The sequence below is a fragment of the Brachyistius frenatus genome, unplaced genomic scaffold, assembly GCF_029030835.1.
Source record: "Brachyistius frenatus isolate BFR_SWC_R1_liver_20210118 unplaced genomic scaffold, ASM2903083v1 Contig_116, whole genome shotgun sequence".
Taxonomy (NCBI): domain Eukaryota; kingdom Metazoa; phylum Chordata; class Actinopteri; family Embiotocidae; genus Brachyistius; species Brachyistius frenatus.
This window is the reverse complement of record NW_027210715.1, coordinates 1,227,324-1,244,800: the sequence shown is the minus strand read 5'-3', so window position 1 is coordinate 1,244,800 and position 17,477 is coordinate 1,227,324. Positions and strand designations below refer to the sequence as shown.

The following is a 17,477-nucleotide window of genomic DNA, read 5'->3' as shown; positions in this document are numbered from 1 at the left end:
CACGTTTTAGATTTTATGTGATAAATATTGACCATGTGACTGCTTAAAACAGGTCTTGGGTGTTTCTTTAATAGATTATTATCAATGTCACGTTCTTTACCGGACGAACAGATACGCCAAAGCTCCTGGTGATGTTGAGATGAACACAGCGAGTGTTCTTAACGTCTCGGTTCAACCGTCACTTCTGACATTTAATGCATGTAAACAAACTGAAAGTCGTCAGTGATTAGATTCAGAGGAAAACACTAGTTTACAGCTCTAATGATGCCCAATAAACTCCGGCCTTTTTCTACGTAACGAAGGTGCCTACTCGAGCAGATTCGGGTTGAGAATCCGCTCCTCTGTTCCGGTGTGTTGGAGTCGGATTGTGGTTTGTGGTTCATGGAGAGTTTGACGTGACGCTATCAGACCTCGACAGCTGCTACTCGGAGTTTCCAGGTCTCTACTTCAGGAGGGTTTCAGTGTTCGTGCTGCTCGCTGCTGTTCAGTCACTTCCCCCGCCATGTTCACCACTTCCTGTTTGTAGATCAGTGGTTAAATCATTTCCAAACACTGACTTCACTTTTTTTGAACATCCAGAACAATGAGTCACTTCAGGGAAGGGGGAGCGATGGCATCCTTCAACCAGTCCGAGACCAACGTCAGTGACTCGACCTCCTGCGATTTGGTCGACACTTCCGCCCACCTGTTCTTCATGCTGGTCTACAGTCTGGTGTTTCTGGTGCGTCTCGGATTCGTGGAAACTTCTCGCAGAAAGTTGAATCCACCTCTGACCAAACGTCTCCTGTGCAGGTGGGTTTGCTCCTCAACGGTTTCACCCTGAAGGTTTACTTCTGCCGAGCTCAGCTGCAGACGTCCAGCAGCATCACCGTCTACCTTAAGAACCTGGCGGCCGCCGACTTCCTCATCAGCCTTTGCCTGCCCATCCGGATCTTCAACTACGCCAGCAGCTCCGTCCCTGTCCACTGGCTCTACTGCACCTTTGGCGCTTCGGCCTTCTATCTCAACATGTACGCCAGCATCCTGTTCATGGGTTACATCGCAGCGAACAGGTACCACCGGGTTTTGAGGGGAGGTGGAGCAGCTTTACGTCTGTTCTGATATCAAACAGTCTGTGATGATAAAGTACCAGATGGACGAGGTTCGACGACACAAAGTGTCTTTGACAGTTTTAATTCACACAGTCGTCACTTCTCCGTCCAGCTTCCACGTTGCTTCAATAGCAAACATACCTCCAGCCATCTGAGCAGTGACAGGTATTATTAGCCGTAGGAGGTCAGTTGTGTTGGTTGTGGGAGGTTAGGGAGCAGCTGTCAGAAAATGCTGACGAACACGACTCAGAGCTGCGCTGACAGGACGTCTCTCACATCGTTGTTGTCTCTGAGGATGAGACGTCTGGTGGTCGCGTGTGTTAAAAACAATTTGGATGTGGTTTGTTAATTCAGAACAAAGCTGCTGTAGAAAGAGAAACATCCACCAGCTGAATGTTGGTGTTCATCTCCAGATCAACAGGATTAATGACGAGAGCAGCTTTGCTCACATCTTACGTTTAACTGTCTGTTTCCACATCTGCTGCGTCAGCAGCTGGTCAGTCCGTCCAATCAGACTTTCTCTTTCATAACCAACATCACTCTTGATTTTTAAAATTTGATAATTCAATTCAATTCAATTCAATTTTATTTATATAGTGCCAAATCACAACATAGGTTATTTCATGGCACTTAACACATTAAAGTCTTTACAGCAAGACATTACAATATTATACAGAGAAACCAACAATTCAACAACTCCCACATAAGCTAGGAGGAAAAAACTCCTCTTTAAGGGAGAGAAACCTCCAACAGAGGGAAGAAAAACTCCCTTTAACAGGAAGAAACCTCCGACAGAACCAGGATCAGAGGTGGGCGGAGAATCTGTTAACAGAACCAGGATCAGAGGTGGGCGGCCATCTGCCTCGACCGGTTGGGGTGAGAGGAGAGCAGAGAGAGAAAAGGACAGCATAGATAGAAGAGAAGAACTGTTGGTGGAGACGACAATCGCAGAGCAGAGACATGCAGCTCCATGACGGGACATCTGGAAAACAGACAATAAGCAAAAACTATGGGAGAGAAAAAGATGGTGATGTATGAGTCAGTTAAAAAGTAGGAGGGAAGAAAAGAAGCTCAGCATGTAACGAGGTCCCCCAGCAGCCTCGGCCTATAAAGCATAACTAAGGGTTGGTTCAGGTCTACCTGAGCCAGCCCTAACTATAGGCTTTATCAAAAAGGAACATTTTGAGTCTAATCTTAAAGCTAGAGAGGGTTTCTGCCCCTCCAACACAAACTGGGAGCTGGTTCCACAGGGGAGGAGCCTGAAAACTGAAGCTCCGCCTCCCATTCTACTTCTGGAAACTCTAGGAACCACAAGTAGACCAGCGTACTGAGAGAGAAGTGCTCTGCTAGGATTATATGGTTCTATAAGATCTCTAAGATATGATGGAGCCTGGTCATGTAGAGCTTCGTAAGTCATCAAGAGAATTTTAAATTCTATTCTTGATTTCACAGGAAGCCAGTGAAGAGAAGCTAAAACTGGAGAAATATGATCTCTCTTGTTAAATCCCGTCAGTACTCTTGCTGCAGCATTTTGGATCAGCTGCAGGTTTTTAATGAGTAATTTGGACATCCTAACAACAAGGAATTACAATAATCTAGTCTAGAAAAAACAAAAACATGAATGAGTTTTTCTGCGTCACGCTGAGGAAGGATTTTCCTGATTTTATTACGATTACGAAGATGAAACAAGGCAGTTCTGGAGATTTGCTTTACATGGTGTCTAAAGGACAAATCCTCATCAAAGATGACTCCAAGGTTCCTCACAGTTTTGCTGGAGGCCAAGACAACGTCATCTAGAGTAACTAAGTGATTACAGAAAGAGTTTCTGAGGTGTTTAGGACCAAGTACAATAACTTCTGTTTTGTCTGAATTTAGAAGCAGGAAGTTTTTGGTCATCCAGGACTTTATGTCTTTTAGACAGGCTTCAAGTTTTCCTAACTGATTAGTTTCATCTGGTTTTATAGAAAGATATAGCTGAGTGTCATCTGCATAACAATGGAAGTTGATGCAGTGCTTCCTGATGACATCTCCTAATGGAAGCATGTACAAAGTAAAAAGTATTGGGCCTAACACTGAGCCTTGTGGAACTCCATAACTAACTCTTGTTTGTCTGGAAGATTCATTGTTGTCATGGACAAACTGGAATCTATCTGATAAGTAGGATTTGAACCAGTCTAATGCAGTTCCTTTAATCCTCGTAACGTCTTCTAATCTCTGTAATAAGATCGCATGATCAATCGTATCAAAAGCACCACTGAGGTCCAGAAGAACAAGTAGCGAGATGAGTCCATTATCTGAGGCTAATTAAAGGTCGTTAGTAACTTTCACCAGAGCTGTTTCTGTGCTATGATGAACTCTAAAGACTGAACATCTTCAAACAGATCATTCCTTTGTAAATGATCACAAAGTTGATTTGAAACAACTTTTTCAAGGATTTTAGAAATAAACGTCAGGTTGTAAATGGGTCTGTAGTAGGAAATACAATTACAATTTCCGTGTCATACGACAGAACCAGATGGAGGGTGTGGTTACCACGGTGACAGGGTTTATTTACATTCTGAGAAAAGCCTATAGAATCTAATAATGAGCTGAAAGTAGAACTGAGGCTGTCGTTGTCCATGTCAACATGAATGTTAAAGTCTCCCACTATCATCACTTTATCTGAACTCAGCACTAAATCTGATCAAAAGCCAGAATTCAGTTAGAAACTCTGAATAAGGACCAGGTGGGAGATAAACAACAACAATACAATCTGTTTCTCTGCTTTCCAGTTTGGGTGAGTGACAGCTCTAAAGAAGCTGCAGAGGAGCTGTAAGACTGTAACTCTGCGTCCTGGCCTCAACCCTGGATGTCAGGTTTTAGGGCTGTTAAGAGACACGGCCATATTTCTAGAAAGAAGAGCTGCACCATCCAACGTAGGATGGATGCCGTCTCTCCGGATCAGACCAGGTGTCCCCCAGAAAGTATTCCAGTTGTTAATGAAGCCCACATTGTTAGCGGGACACCACCTCGACAACCAGCGGTGAAGTGAAGACGTACGGCTGAACATATCATCACTGGTCCGGTTAGGAAGGGGTCCAGAGAAAACTACGGAGTCCCACGTTGTTTTTGCAAAGTTTCACACCGATTCCACATTAACTTTAGTGACCTCCGATTGGTGTAACCGGGTGTCGTTACTGCCGACGTTAATAACAATAACTGGATTTATGATTAGCCTTAGTCAGCAGTTTCAGGTTTGATTCAATGTCGCCCGCTCTGGCCCCGGGAAGACATCTGACTCTGGCCCCGGGAAGACATCTGTCTCTGGCCCCAGGAAGACATCTGACTCTGGCCACTGGAAGACATCTGACGCTGGCCCCGGGAAGACATCTGACTCTGTCCCCTGGTTTCACTAACTTCACGTTAAATAGAGTCTCCAATAACCAGAGTTGGTTTCTCAGCTGGGTGTTTCACTGAGTGGGGAAAATCGGTTGGAGACGTGAAGGGGTCGGTGGTGAACCGTGGGCTTCTTCTTGGGACTATGCCTCCTTCGTACTGTCACCCAGCCGCCCGGCTGTTCGGGTGCTGCGGGGGACCGGCTAACTAAGCCTGTAGCCCTGGGCAGCTGTACACCCCCCCCCCCTTCCCTGAGAAGCTCCTACTGCTAGCTGGTTATTTAGCATGGTGCACAGCAGTGATTCTAATTCTGTGACCCTGGCCTCCAGAGCCCTAACTACACTACTCCTCCTCCTCTTCCTCCTCCTCCTCTTCCTCCTCGGTGACCCTGGCCTCCAGAGCCCTAACTACACTCCTCCTCCTCCTCTTCCTCCTCCTCCTCTTCCTCCTCGGTGACCCTGGCCTCCAGAGCCCTAACTACACTACATTTATTACAGGTAGCATTATCATTAAGGGAGGCAGGGTCGTAACTAAACATGTCACACACCGAGCAGGAAAAACAAGAAGAGGTGGAGGGAGAGAGGGAAGCACATACACACACACACATACATACAGACACACAGAAACACACACACATACACAGAGGAGTGACAGAGAGAGGGTGGGACCAGCAGAGGTGGTTCTGGTAGACCTGATGGTCCTGGAGGTCCTGGTAGTCCAGGTAGTCATGGTGGTCCTGGAGGACCTGGAGGTCTTTCTCCAAAAGGAACCCTGCAGTAGTTATCAGGTCACTGACAGTGAAGACGACTGTCTGATGGGTTGGTTAACTGAACCCTCTCTCCTCTGCAGGTACCTGAAGATCGTCCATCCTCTTGGAACTCATGTCCTGCAGACAGTGAGAGCTGCTTACATCATCTCCACGGTAACCTGGGTGCTCCTCCTGACCACGGCGAGCACCTACGTCCTCCTGTCTCTGCTCACCCAGGAGACATTGGTTTCTGTCCCCAAAATGGTGAGCTGCGACCCCCTGCACAGCAAGCAGCTGAGCCTGCTCTACAAAGTCATCCACACCTGCTCTGCCGCCGTCTTCCTGCTCGTCCTCGTCTCCCTGGTCTTCTTCTACTACAGCACCTCCCGCAGGCTGGCGCTGGCGCAGAAAAGGTATCCACTGTCCTCCGGCTCCACGAAGCTCACCAAATCACGCAGGAACATGTTGGTGCTGGTCAGCGTCTTCTCCGTTTGCTTCATACCCTACCACCTGGTGCGCCTCCCCTACGCCTTCAGCAACAGCTGGTGCTCGTGGAGCCACGTGTTCCTCTACCTGAAGGAGCTGACCATCATGGTGTCGGTCCTCAACGTCTGCCTCGACCCGCTCCTCTACTTCATCTTCTGCAAGGCCTTCAGGGCCCAGCTGAGGGTGAGGAGGGTGGTCAGCAGCACGCAGGTGAACACGGAGAGGAGGAGCAGCGTCGGACGGACAAGCAGCATCAAAATCAAACAGATCCCAATCATGCAGACCAGCGTGCTGTAGCTTCGAGCTGACACATCCACAGCCACCACATGCTAATCAAACAAATACAAACCCATGCAGAAGAGACTGACATCTGCTGGTGAAAAGTCCAGCGAACATTACATGTCAGAGAGTTGCTTTAAGCAGTTGATCTTTGAGTCTTTGTGCTTTGGCGGCCCCATGTGGCAGCAGGCGATTCTGACAGTCTGAAGGACATCATAACCCAGAGAGGCTGGAAATTTATGACAGAAATTAAATGTGTGTTTGTTTTCCATGTTATTCATGTGCTACTTCCTGAAGTTTTCATCAATTGTTCCACTGCACACTGAGTGAAGCAACGCAGCAATATTTCAAGACAAACATTTCTAATAATGAAATGAGGAAATGTTGTCAATAAACATATTTGATTAGACCTAAAAATATTTATTCTCATTTCCCAAACAGGGTCTCACCTTTAGTGGTCCCGGCAAAGAAAATCACTGGGTTTCTACATTGGTAAATCAGACATGAGAACACCTTATTTCATGCTTTTCAAGCTAATCTTTGGCCTCACATCTGTCTGAGATACTGCAGTAACTGAGTTTTTGTGCACAGCGACTGTGTGTGAGGCATTAACGTGACATCTGTAAATTATAGTGACAAAACAAAATCCCAGGTTACTCTCCTCCTCTGAACTGCATGAGTTTCTGCATCATTACCTCAGTCCCAAGTTGCTCCACCGATCAATGAATGCTCACTGACTGATAGCATCCGCGATGGACTTGTAGTCATTGCAGTTATTAAACGTTTCTTTGCTCCTGTTTGGACTCCTGGTTCTGGTTAGGGTTATATAGAGATATAAAGAGCCGGTTCAAAGCAAAAAGACTCCACTAAAGTTAGACTTTTTAAAGTTAGAATTTGCTGGGTGCTGAATGAGTGCTGCAGATTTCATGGCTGACAGTTTGGATAGCACGTCATTTTAAATTTGTTGTTACAGTTATACAGAGAAAGAGTTGCCTTCAAACAAATGTTATAATTATTCCTATCGATCGATAGATTGTCGATGATTATGGATGTGTGCAATATGTAATTATACTTTTATAACATATTATGTTTATGCTAGGTGAAAATAGTTCCTAATGATAACAGTGACTGTTGTGAGGTTCAGGAGCAGGACCTCAAACACTCTCCTTATTGTCATGTGTCTATAAATACCTGCTCACCTGTTTGTCCTCATTGCCCAGGGCAATACAATGCCATATTGCTTTAAGCTGAACTTTTTCTACTCCTCTTAAGTTGCCCGTTCTGATTAAAGTAAAGTTGATGGACAGCTTTTAATGTGAAATTTCATAAATTTTAAGGGGAAACAAGCAAGTTTTTTTTTTTAATGTTTTCAGAAGTGTTGTGCCCTGGTAATTTGTATACATGTCTTTCTTTGTCATTTATGTGAAACAGTACATTTGCATTTGTGTTCATGGGCAGAGAATTATAGTTTGGAAAAGTACTTAAGTCTCCTACTGTTTGCGTTGCCCTTGAACCTCTCATGTCCTTACCCATTGGTTGGTCAGGTGTCAATGTGTTGCCAGTCAATCAGAACCAGCAAAGATAACTTTTTGGTAACCTACCGGGTTCTTAGAGGGGTGGGGCTAAGGACAGGAGTGCAGGAAGCAGAGAAAGAGGAGCAGACGAGGGACAGCAGGTGAAGATACAAAGATGTAGCGCTAGATGTACATTACAAGAAAACATGTTTTATTGTCGTTTAATTGTTCCAGTTCGAACCAGAGTTTGTTGTAGCCGTGTAAGATCCAATAAAACCAGACAGTGATCCATGTGGGTCGGTAAAACTCAGTGTGGCAGTCATTGCTCCATCTGGACTTAGCTGTTAACAAGCTAGTGGGTTTGCTCAGGACTGAGCTGTATGGAGGGACAGAGACACAGGACGGATCCTCCTTTCGTCACAGCGCCTCCTGCTGGACACAAGGGTTTGCAAAGACTGTTATCTACCTCTCTCTAAGTAACCTAAGAACAGTGAGTACTGACCACATCTTTTCCTTGAGGATTTAGATGAGCTCCAACAAGTGCACCAACGTTATGTTACCATCACACTGACTATCAAATCCCGGTTATTATTGTGTTTTTTTTTATTATCTGTTGGTTACTGTTTGAGTTCTAATAAATGTTGACTGTTTCATTTGATGTGTGTGGTTTAGATATTCATTTGTTAAAGGAATGTTATTTCAACTAAAGAAAGTAAAGGCTTAAACAGGGCTACATATGAATGCATGGGAGTTTGAACTCAGTGGATAGGGGAAGGGGAACTGATCCTCCCGTCCGACCGAATGGACAAGAGGAGGTGCGCTATCCTTCCTTCAGGTGGTGCTCCCAGCCCAGTCCCACTCCATCCCACTCCAGTTTCCGTTGACGGGATCATTGGTCCATCTGGCTGGGGGACGGTCCCGTCCCCCGAGGTGACGGACAGCGATCCCGTTTGGGTTTATAATCCCTGTTCATGGTTTATAAAAAATAAAATAAAATAAAATATATATATATATATATATATTTTATTTTATTTTATTTATTTATTTTTTTTTTGGGGGGGGGGGGTAGGTGGGTACAGATCCCGAAATTAAAAAAATGAAATAAAAAGAGCCTTGTTGGTTAGGATATGGGGACTGATCCCCCCATCCGAACGAACGGATGAAGGGTGGAGCACGGGCCTTCCTCCAGGTGGGTCTCCCAGTCCAAACCCACTCCCCCCTGTTGTGCGTTTCGTGCCCGTAATTTGTCTGAGGCCTGGCCGGGGGACGGTTTCGTCCCTTCCGGTGGCTGACAAGGGTCCAATCGTAATGAGCTGTGCTCATGGTGGTTGGGGAGGGAGAAAAAGGGTTTTATTCCAAAGGAATAAAGGGAAGGAAAATAAAATCAGGTAAGTAGGGTGGAATAAATTTAGGGGAAAAGTAGGGTAAGGTAAGTATATATATTTTTTTATATTGAAAGAAAAGAAAGAAAAAAAAAATCTAAATTTTTTTTGAAAAATGATATCGTGCCTGTCGCGACGTTTCGACTGCTATGAGTCTTCTTCAGGCTAAGGCACAATAAAATCAAAGTAGTGGTCTTTCTTGTTGGCTGTGTGAGGTCTGTTCCTGTGTTCAGCTCAACAGAGAATGGAAAGAGGGGACAGACTCTTCTGCAGCTGATCTTTTATATGTCTCCCTCTGTCTGCAGGGGTGGGCCTAGCGGAGCTCTTTGCTCATTGGCTGAGAGCCCTGTCTATTTAGAAGGCTCCTAATTATATGCCTTTTCAGAGAGGCACATAACTTTTGGAGAAAAAAATTGCTTTTCTCCTTGGTTTTTTTTGCCTTTTTTAATCCTAATTGTTGTAATTATTTAACCACTCTTAGTATTATCTTAATTCCTAATTTTTCTATTTTTCCAAATTCCTTTGGTTTCTTTTTTTTTTTTTTGTAATAATTTTAGGTTTCTGGGTTAGGGGGGTTGGGGTAGGGTGGTAGGAGGGTGGTTAGGGTTAGGGAAAAGGGATAGTTTAGGTTTTAGGGAAGAGGGATGGGTTAGGGTTAGGGTTAGGTTTAGGTTTAGGGTTAGGGGTAGGGGAACTGATCCTCCTGTCCGAATAAACGGGCGAGAGGGGGTGCACGGTCCATCCCCCGGCAGGTCTCCCACCCCAACCCCTCTCCCTCATATCCCGTGCTTCCAATTAGGGTATCCCTGTCCATGTCACCGGGGGATCCCTTTTGGGCTCATTCGTCCCTGTTTAAGGTGAGTATTCTATATATTTTTTAGTTATATATTTGTTTTTTTTATGGGGAGACAGATCCCTACATGGAAAAAAAAAAAAAAATGAAATAAAAAGAGACTAGATTGTCTTGCAGAAAAGTGTGACCAGTTTGTCCTCAATTTGTGCCCGTCGCGACGTTTCGACCTGTCTTGGTCTTCATCAGGCGAAGAAAAATAATAATAGAAAAGTGGTCCCCTCGCGGTCTCCGAGTGTTTTTTGCTTGCTGGGCAGGTCCTTCTTGCCTTTCTTCAGCTGATCAAATTTGAGGACAGGGGTTGCTTCTGCATCTGCTCCTGTTGTAGAGTCTCCCTGTCCTGCGGGGGCGGGCCTTGTGGAGCTTCTTGTCCGTTGGCCGTTGGCCCTGCCTGTCTTTGAGACTCTGTAAGTATATGCAGTTAGGAGGTGGCCAGCTCTTGGAGGAGCTTTGCTCTACTCCGTGCTTTTTGCCTTCCTCGTACTGTTTACTGTTTGTAATTATATTCTCTAATTATATGGACCACTGTTTGTGTTTTTTTAAATATAGGGATCTGTTTTAAATATTCCTGATTCATGTGTGCATGTTAGTGTGTTTATATGTGAGAAGCTGACTTGCAGCTAAATGTAGGAGCATCAGATTGTTTGATAGTTATTGAAGCTGTAGCCCACAGACGACGAGGACCTTCATCACCTGGAAGACTTAGAGGATGAAGGAAAATGTTGAATTTTCTGTGACATCATCAGCATGCACACATTGCTAAAAGGAAAACTACCACAGCCTCACACATGTAAACAAACTGTGAGAATGAGCTGTGATTAGTATGTTCAGATGGATCTAATAACCGATGTCCACCTGGCAGTCACATTTCAGGTGAAGATGACAGCTGAGGTTAGTAAGGAAGGAAGGTTGAGTTTCTCTGTTCCTCCCTGTAAACATTCAGACACATTCATCAGTTAGTCCTAATATAATAAGTGTGAAACGTTTCCAGGCCTCAGACAGAAAGTTAACATCCTCAGTACGTCCTACATCCATGTAGAGGACAGAAATATAAATGAGTGTTGTTCTTCTATTACAGTGTAGAGCTGGTGTCATGGTGAGAGATCAGTACATTACAAACATACATGTACAAGACATTATGCAATATATGAAAATGAGATTTGTGCTTTATTAAAAATATCTTGAACATGTTTCTTTTGTAATAAAAAAAATGCTTTGAGTATTTTCTTTGTACTCACTTAGATGTAACTTGGTAAATGTGCTAGCATGAGTGTTAGCTCTTTATGGTAGCCTCCATCCAACACAGTGGATGTTTCAGTGTTGAGCGGACCTTCATTCCAATGTGCCCTGCAACATAAAGGAAAATACAGTAACTTGAGGTTTTAGAGCTGATTAACCAACAACCACTGCAGCATATTTCCAGATGTCCTTTAGGCCACAGAGAAGAGTTTTGGTCTGCTGTGTGCACACAAGAAATTGTTGTCCAACCTGTGGTGTTGTTTGTCCTCCATGCAGCTGTATAAGAACCTGTGGTCGACGGTGATGCAGGGCAGCCAGGTTGTGGAGCGTCCCGCCTGGTGGAAAGAGTTGTGTGCAGACAAACCGGTGTTCGGATCTCTGCGTCCAAAAGTGTAAAATGGACACACAACAATGTCAACAATGCAACATTTAAGATTGTTCATTTGTAAATCTGTTTTCCATTTGCAGTGTAACAGTTGATAGTTTGTTTCACTAAAAACAACAGAGATGGATATGACATAGAAAAGGTCGCCAGCAACGATTGAACTGTGGACGCTGCACTTGTCTTCTTGAACCATGAGGCCACCAGATGTTCCTGATATTTCAAAGTCACATATTGACTTTAGATATTTGTAAATCAGTTTTAATTTAAAAGAGGAAATCATTGACTGACATTCCATCAATTATGATCTTGTAAAACCTGAAAAGTCTTATGTTAAACTCTGTTAATAATTTTCTTGTCCCATTTTTGTTTGCTTCTGTTATGTCTCTGTTAAATGTTGTCTTAATACCTCGTATCACTTGTCAGTGCCTATAAAGTAAAATATTAAGCAGCCATTATTGTGTAATTCAGCTGTTTGTTAACCTTGGTGAAAATGATCTGTAGAATATATATAAGAAATGTGGTTCAATCAGGTTCAGTAAGATTTGAATAATAAATTTCCAGATCATGGACACATTGTGTTGTGTAAAAGATCTATGGTCAACCTTTATTTTCATATGCTGTTTATGCCTGTAAAAACACCAGCAAAACTCCTAGGGTTATGGGTTATGGGTTATTAGGGTTGGTAACCATAAATAAAATGTGAGATCCTCACCCTAACAGGGTTATGTTTTTCAAACATTTAAATTCCATCAGATCCTGTTTCCACTGTTAACGTCTCCATTTGAGAGCAGAAAAGAGCTGTAGTTTGTGAGTAGTGTGGATGGGCAGATACCAGTCTAGCACTAGGACCCAGACAGGAAGGGAGGATTGTCTATTTATTGAGGCAGGAAGCTCACCTGGGCCTCTTTCCTGCACACCTGAGCTCAAGCTGAGGCCTCTTTAGACCAAATAAAATCATTTGTTCTTTTTAACATATTAACTTAGTCTTTTTTTTTTTGTAAATAGTCTCCAGGCAACTGCATGTTTGAAACTGAGGGGAAGGGCTTTGTTTCAGGCCTGTAAATGATTTGATTGTGTTTGTAAAATGTGTATGTCTTTTTAAAAAAAAAAAAAAAATTATATTAAACAAGGGTGTCAAACTCATTTTAGTTAAGGGGCCACATACTGCCCACTTTGATCTGAAGTGGGCCAGACTAGTAAAATCATAGCATAATAACACATACATAACGACAATATTTCTCTTTGTTTAAAACATTGGTGAAGGATTTTGTATGATAAACCCTGTTTTAAGGTCTTTCTACAATAAAGTAGAAACATAAAGAGCAAAAACTCCGACATCAGCCCACTGTTTATCTGCCCCGGCTCTCCTCTGCAGATTCCCTCGCTTTGTGATGCGTTTGACGTGAAACGCTTCACAAAGCGAGCAGCGGGCGCGGCTGCCTCCGGAGCAGACGTCGCATTTATGCTGTTTTTGAAGCAATTACTGGATGGATAAAAAAAAAAAAAATAACAAAACGTTTGTACTCATAAACCTCCATATTGTCATAGAAATGCAATTTATGTCTTTCTGTAATTTTCACACTTAGCAAAATCATCCGGCGGGCCGAGGGCCGGATGTTTGACACCCCTGATTTAGGGAGATGAGTAAACCAGCCTCCCTGACTGCAGTTTGAACCCACATTCTTTATTTGTTTGGTTGTTAATTTGTGTTTGATTTTATTTTTGTATTAAACAGTTATTTGAAGCCCTTTATTATTCCCGGTGTTTAGTTTTATCATCCAGTCAACTGGATTGTCTACATCAGTGTGAAGTTCCAGTTTATTGTGGCTCCTGTCTATTATCACCTGGTCACAGTAGCTTACTTCAGAAGTAATTCCTCCACATGTCTTCCATCCCAGGTGAAAATAAGATGACTTGTGTCAAAGGTGTGTGTGACTGGTTAGAAGTCACTTGTGTTGCTCATTGTGTGTTAATGGCAGCAGCAGTCTGTTCTCTCTGAAGTTGTTGTAGTGCTGCTTGGTTGTGGTGGTTGTCTGGATGGAAGGAAGGAAGGAAGTATTTATTTGAGCTTGAACTTGCTCCATTGGGCAGCTCAGCTCACAAACAAGACATTTTGTAATGTTTGTAATATGTCATAGGTACGTTCCTGCTCTGGACAACAGTGCTGGTTGAAAGTTGGGGTGAAACAAGCAACATGTAAGAACTGCTCCACTGATTATATGTTTAAAGGTCATCTTCATATGGAAATGGGGGAAGTCCCCAAAGTTCAGTCTATATAGATGAGTTTTGAAGATAAATTGTAATCCATCCACTCACAGTCATTACACAATGACATCATCCTTTCTACAGCTAACTATGGTTGCACATGACTTTAGCATAACCTGCTTTCCAACCCTGTGATTATGTAATGCTTAATAAGAGTTACTATAGAATTAGTGTTAGCATTGGGCTAGCGACCTTTATGCAGATTCAATTTTGACCTAAACATACCTGATACATAAATACATACTTAAAAACACAGAAGTATTTATCACTTGGACATATTTACTGGTTTCTGAATGCACACATTTAAGATGGACACAGTGAAACTGTAGTAACCCTCCCTCTCTCTCTCTCTCTCTCTCTCTCTCTCTGCTGTCTGTGTGTGTGTGTGTGTGTGTGTGTGTGTGTGTGTGTGTGTGTGTGTGTGTGTGTGTGTGTGTGTGTGTGTCTGTCTGTGTGTCTGTCTGCTCATGTCTTTGGCTGCTAGCTTGTTGAGCAACACTGTAAACTCTTCACTGACTTCACTGAGTAACTCACACGTGCTGTGATCATAAGATGATAGACATCATTAATAATATCAATCTGGTACTTTACTACATTATTAACAGTGTTAAGATTTCTCTATTTGTTCATTACTGAGAGGTTGAACTGTTGGTTGTAGAAGTGCTAACGAGGTGACAAAAAGTTATCAATGTTTGATATTTGTAAAACTTCATTGTTCAACTTAATCAGCACTGAAACAGCACATGAACACATGAAACATGTTTTCTGTTGTGTTGTTGTTGTTGTTGTTGTAGTTGATGATTCGAGATATCAAAGTAATTGTTGTGAAGGCGTAGTTTGTGACAAGAACTTCTAAAAAACATTTATAAGTTTATTGTTGAACTTGAAAAATATTGTAACTTGTGGAATCATTTGCATATTATTTATCCCGCTGCCCACCTCCCCTTTTATTCCCCCCTGTGATGCAGTTTTACATTAGGTTGACAATGTGAGATTTTAAATGCTGGTTTCTGTGAAATTGCAGACACAAAGTGACTTGAAGCCACTTTGGCCATGTAGTTTATGCCATTTGCCATACTACTGCTGAAGAAATTTGTTCGTAAACACTTAGTTTAAGCCGTGGCACTGTAATGCAGTTTTATGCTGTATTTGAGCTTCTCTCGCTGAGATAAGGCTGTTTTTGAAACATTGTGTTTCCTGTGAAATTGTCCACACAAAGTGACTTGAAACCACTTTGGCCATGTAGTGTATCCCATTTGCCATAGTTCTGAGTATGAAACTTGTGTGTAAACACTTAGTTTAAGCCGTGACGCTGTGATGCAGTTTTACATTAGACTGAGAAACTGAGATTTGAAATGCTGGTTTCTGTGAAATTGCAGACACAAAGTGACTTGAAGCCACTTTGGCCATGTAGTTGATCCCATTTGCCAAAGTACTGATGAAGAAATTTGTTCGTAAACACTTAGTTTAAGCCGTGGCACTGTAATGTTATGCTGTATTTGAGCTTCTCTCGCTGAGATAAGGCTGCTTTTGAAACATTGTGTTTCCTGTGAAATTGTCCACACCAAGTGACTTGAAATCACTTTGGCCATGTAGTTTATCCCATTTGCCATAGTACTGAGTATGAAACTTGTGTGTAAACACTTAGTTTAAGCCGTGGCGCTGTGATGCAGTTTTACATTAGGCTGAGATTTTAAATACTGTTTCCTGTGAAATTGCAGACACAAAGTGATTTGAAACCACTTTGGCCATGTAGTTTATCCCATTTGCCAAAGTACTGATGAAGAAATTTGCTTTTTTCTCGCTGAGATAAGGCTGTTTTTGAAACATCGTGTTTCCTGTGAAATTGTCCACACAAAGTGACTTGAATCCACTTTTGCCATGTAGTGTATCCCAGTCCCCATAGTTCTGAATAGGAAACTTGTTTGTAAACACTTAGTTTAGGCCGTGGCACTGTGATGCAGTTTTACTTTAGGCTGAGAATGTGAGATTTTAAATACTGTTTTCTGTGAAATTGCAGACACAAAATGACTTGAAACCAATTTGGCCATTTGCAATAGTACTGATGAAGAAATTTGTTTGTAAACACTTAGTTGAAGCCGTGGCGCTGTGATGCAGTTTTACATTAGGCTGAGAATGTGAGATTTTAAATACTTTTTCCTGTAAAATTGTCCACACAAAGTGACTTGAAACAACCTTGGCCTTGTGGTTTATCCCATTTGCCAAAGTACTGATGAAGAAATTTGTTTTTTTCTCGCTGAGATAAGGCTGTTTTTGAAACATTGTGTTTCCTGTGAAATTGTCCACACAAAGTGACTTGAAACCACTTTGGCCATGTAGTGTATCCCATTTGCCAAAGTACTGATGAAGAAATTTGTTTGTAAACACTTAGTTGAAGCCGTGGCGATGTGAAGCAGTTTTACATTATGCTGAGGAAGCGATATTTGAAAGACGTATTTCTGAGAAATTGTGAACATAAACTGACTTGAAAACTCCTTGGCCATGTAGTTTATCCCATTTGCCATAGTACTGATGAAGAAACTTGTTCGTAAACACATAGTTTAAGCCGTGGCGCTGTGATGAAGTTTTACATTAGGCTGAGAAAGTGAGATTTTAAATACCGTTTCCTGTGAAATTGTCAACACAATGTGACTTGTAACCACTTGTACACATCCATGTAGTTGATCATAATTGCCATAGTACTGATGAAGAAATTTGTTTGTAAACACTTAGTTTAAGACGTGGCACTGTAATGCAGTTTTATGCTGTTTTTGAGCTTCTCTTGCTGAGATAAGGTTGTTTTTGAAACGTTGTGTTTCCTGTGAAATTGTCCACACAAAGGAGTTTTCATGTCGCTTCGTGAGCACAATTTCACAGGAAACACCATTTCAAATCTCAGTTTTTCAGCCTTATGTAAAACTGCATTTCAGCGCCACGGCTTACAAAAGAGTTTCCTACTCAGAACTATGGCAAATGGGATAAACTACATGGCCAAAGGGGTTTCAAGTGACTGATGTGTTTTGCGAGTGGGCGTGGCCAAACCCCTTGCTCGCCGTGACACAGGAATTTGATGTTTAACGTCAAAGGATGCTTGAAACCTCATGAAACGTGTCACATAAAGTCGGCGTGGTGAGACGATACATCTGATGTGTTTAGCGAGTCGGTGTTGCCAAACGGCTCGCCAGCTCCCCCTGCTGGAGACAGGAAATGAGACAAAAATAGCAACTTTAAGGAGGTACATGCGGTCCCTTGCGCGGTGCATGTCGAAGCCAGCTTCGGGGAGACAGCGCGCCGGAACGCCCGTACATCACTGCTTGCAGTTTTAATTGTCCAAGTGTTTCTTCTCCTTGAACTGTTTACACTCCTCCAGTGAGTGTCTACAAGCACAGAAAAGACATCCAGCTTCCTCAGCCTTCCTTGAATCTAATGTTGGCTCCATAACTGTTCTCATTGACAGGCAAATCCAGTTCCTTCTTGTACTGGAGCACCATTAAATTGCAGCAGCCGTGCAAGAATAAGGAATAGGCTTGGAGTGCTTCAACATCCTCAGGTTTTATATTTTGCCAGGCCATAGCCCTTTCCATGTAAGGAGTTGCGATTTTCTACCAGTTCCCAAAATGTTCCTAAAGAAGCCCCTTTGCCACTGCATAGCCATTCTCAGAAGCCACGTGTCGACGGCTTTACACCAACTCTCGTGGCTGTTGCGACTCGTAAATTTTTCCAGGAAGTAAAAGCCATCCGCTTTTACTCCACTTCTTGTTCAAAGGCTTTAATAAATGCGTTGTATTGGATAGGGTCCCCTTCAATTGCAGGACTATCTCGTGGTGACAGAGACAATGAATGCTGCTGCTACACCAAAGCAG

General features: G+C 42.8%; 1 protein-coding gene across 1 annotated transcript; it reads left to right on the top strand.

Moving 5' to 3' along the window:
• The first annotated feature begins 610 nt into the window (after positions 1-610).
• On the top strand, positions 611-7,008 carry LOC138629477 (P2Y purinoceptor 14-like). The gene is made up of 3 exons (XM_069713204.1): positions 611-721; positions 793-1,052; positions 5,316-7,008. The coding sequence occupies exons 1-3, from the start codon at positions 611-613 to the stop codon at positions 5,995-5,997; spliced, it is 1,053 nt and encodes a 350-aa protein (XP_069569305.1). The 3' UTR covers positions 5,998-7,008.
• The last annotated feature ends 10,469 nt before the right edge of the window (positions 7,009-17,477 follow it).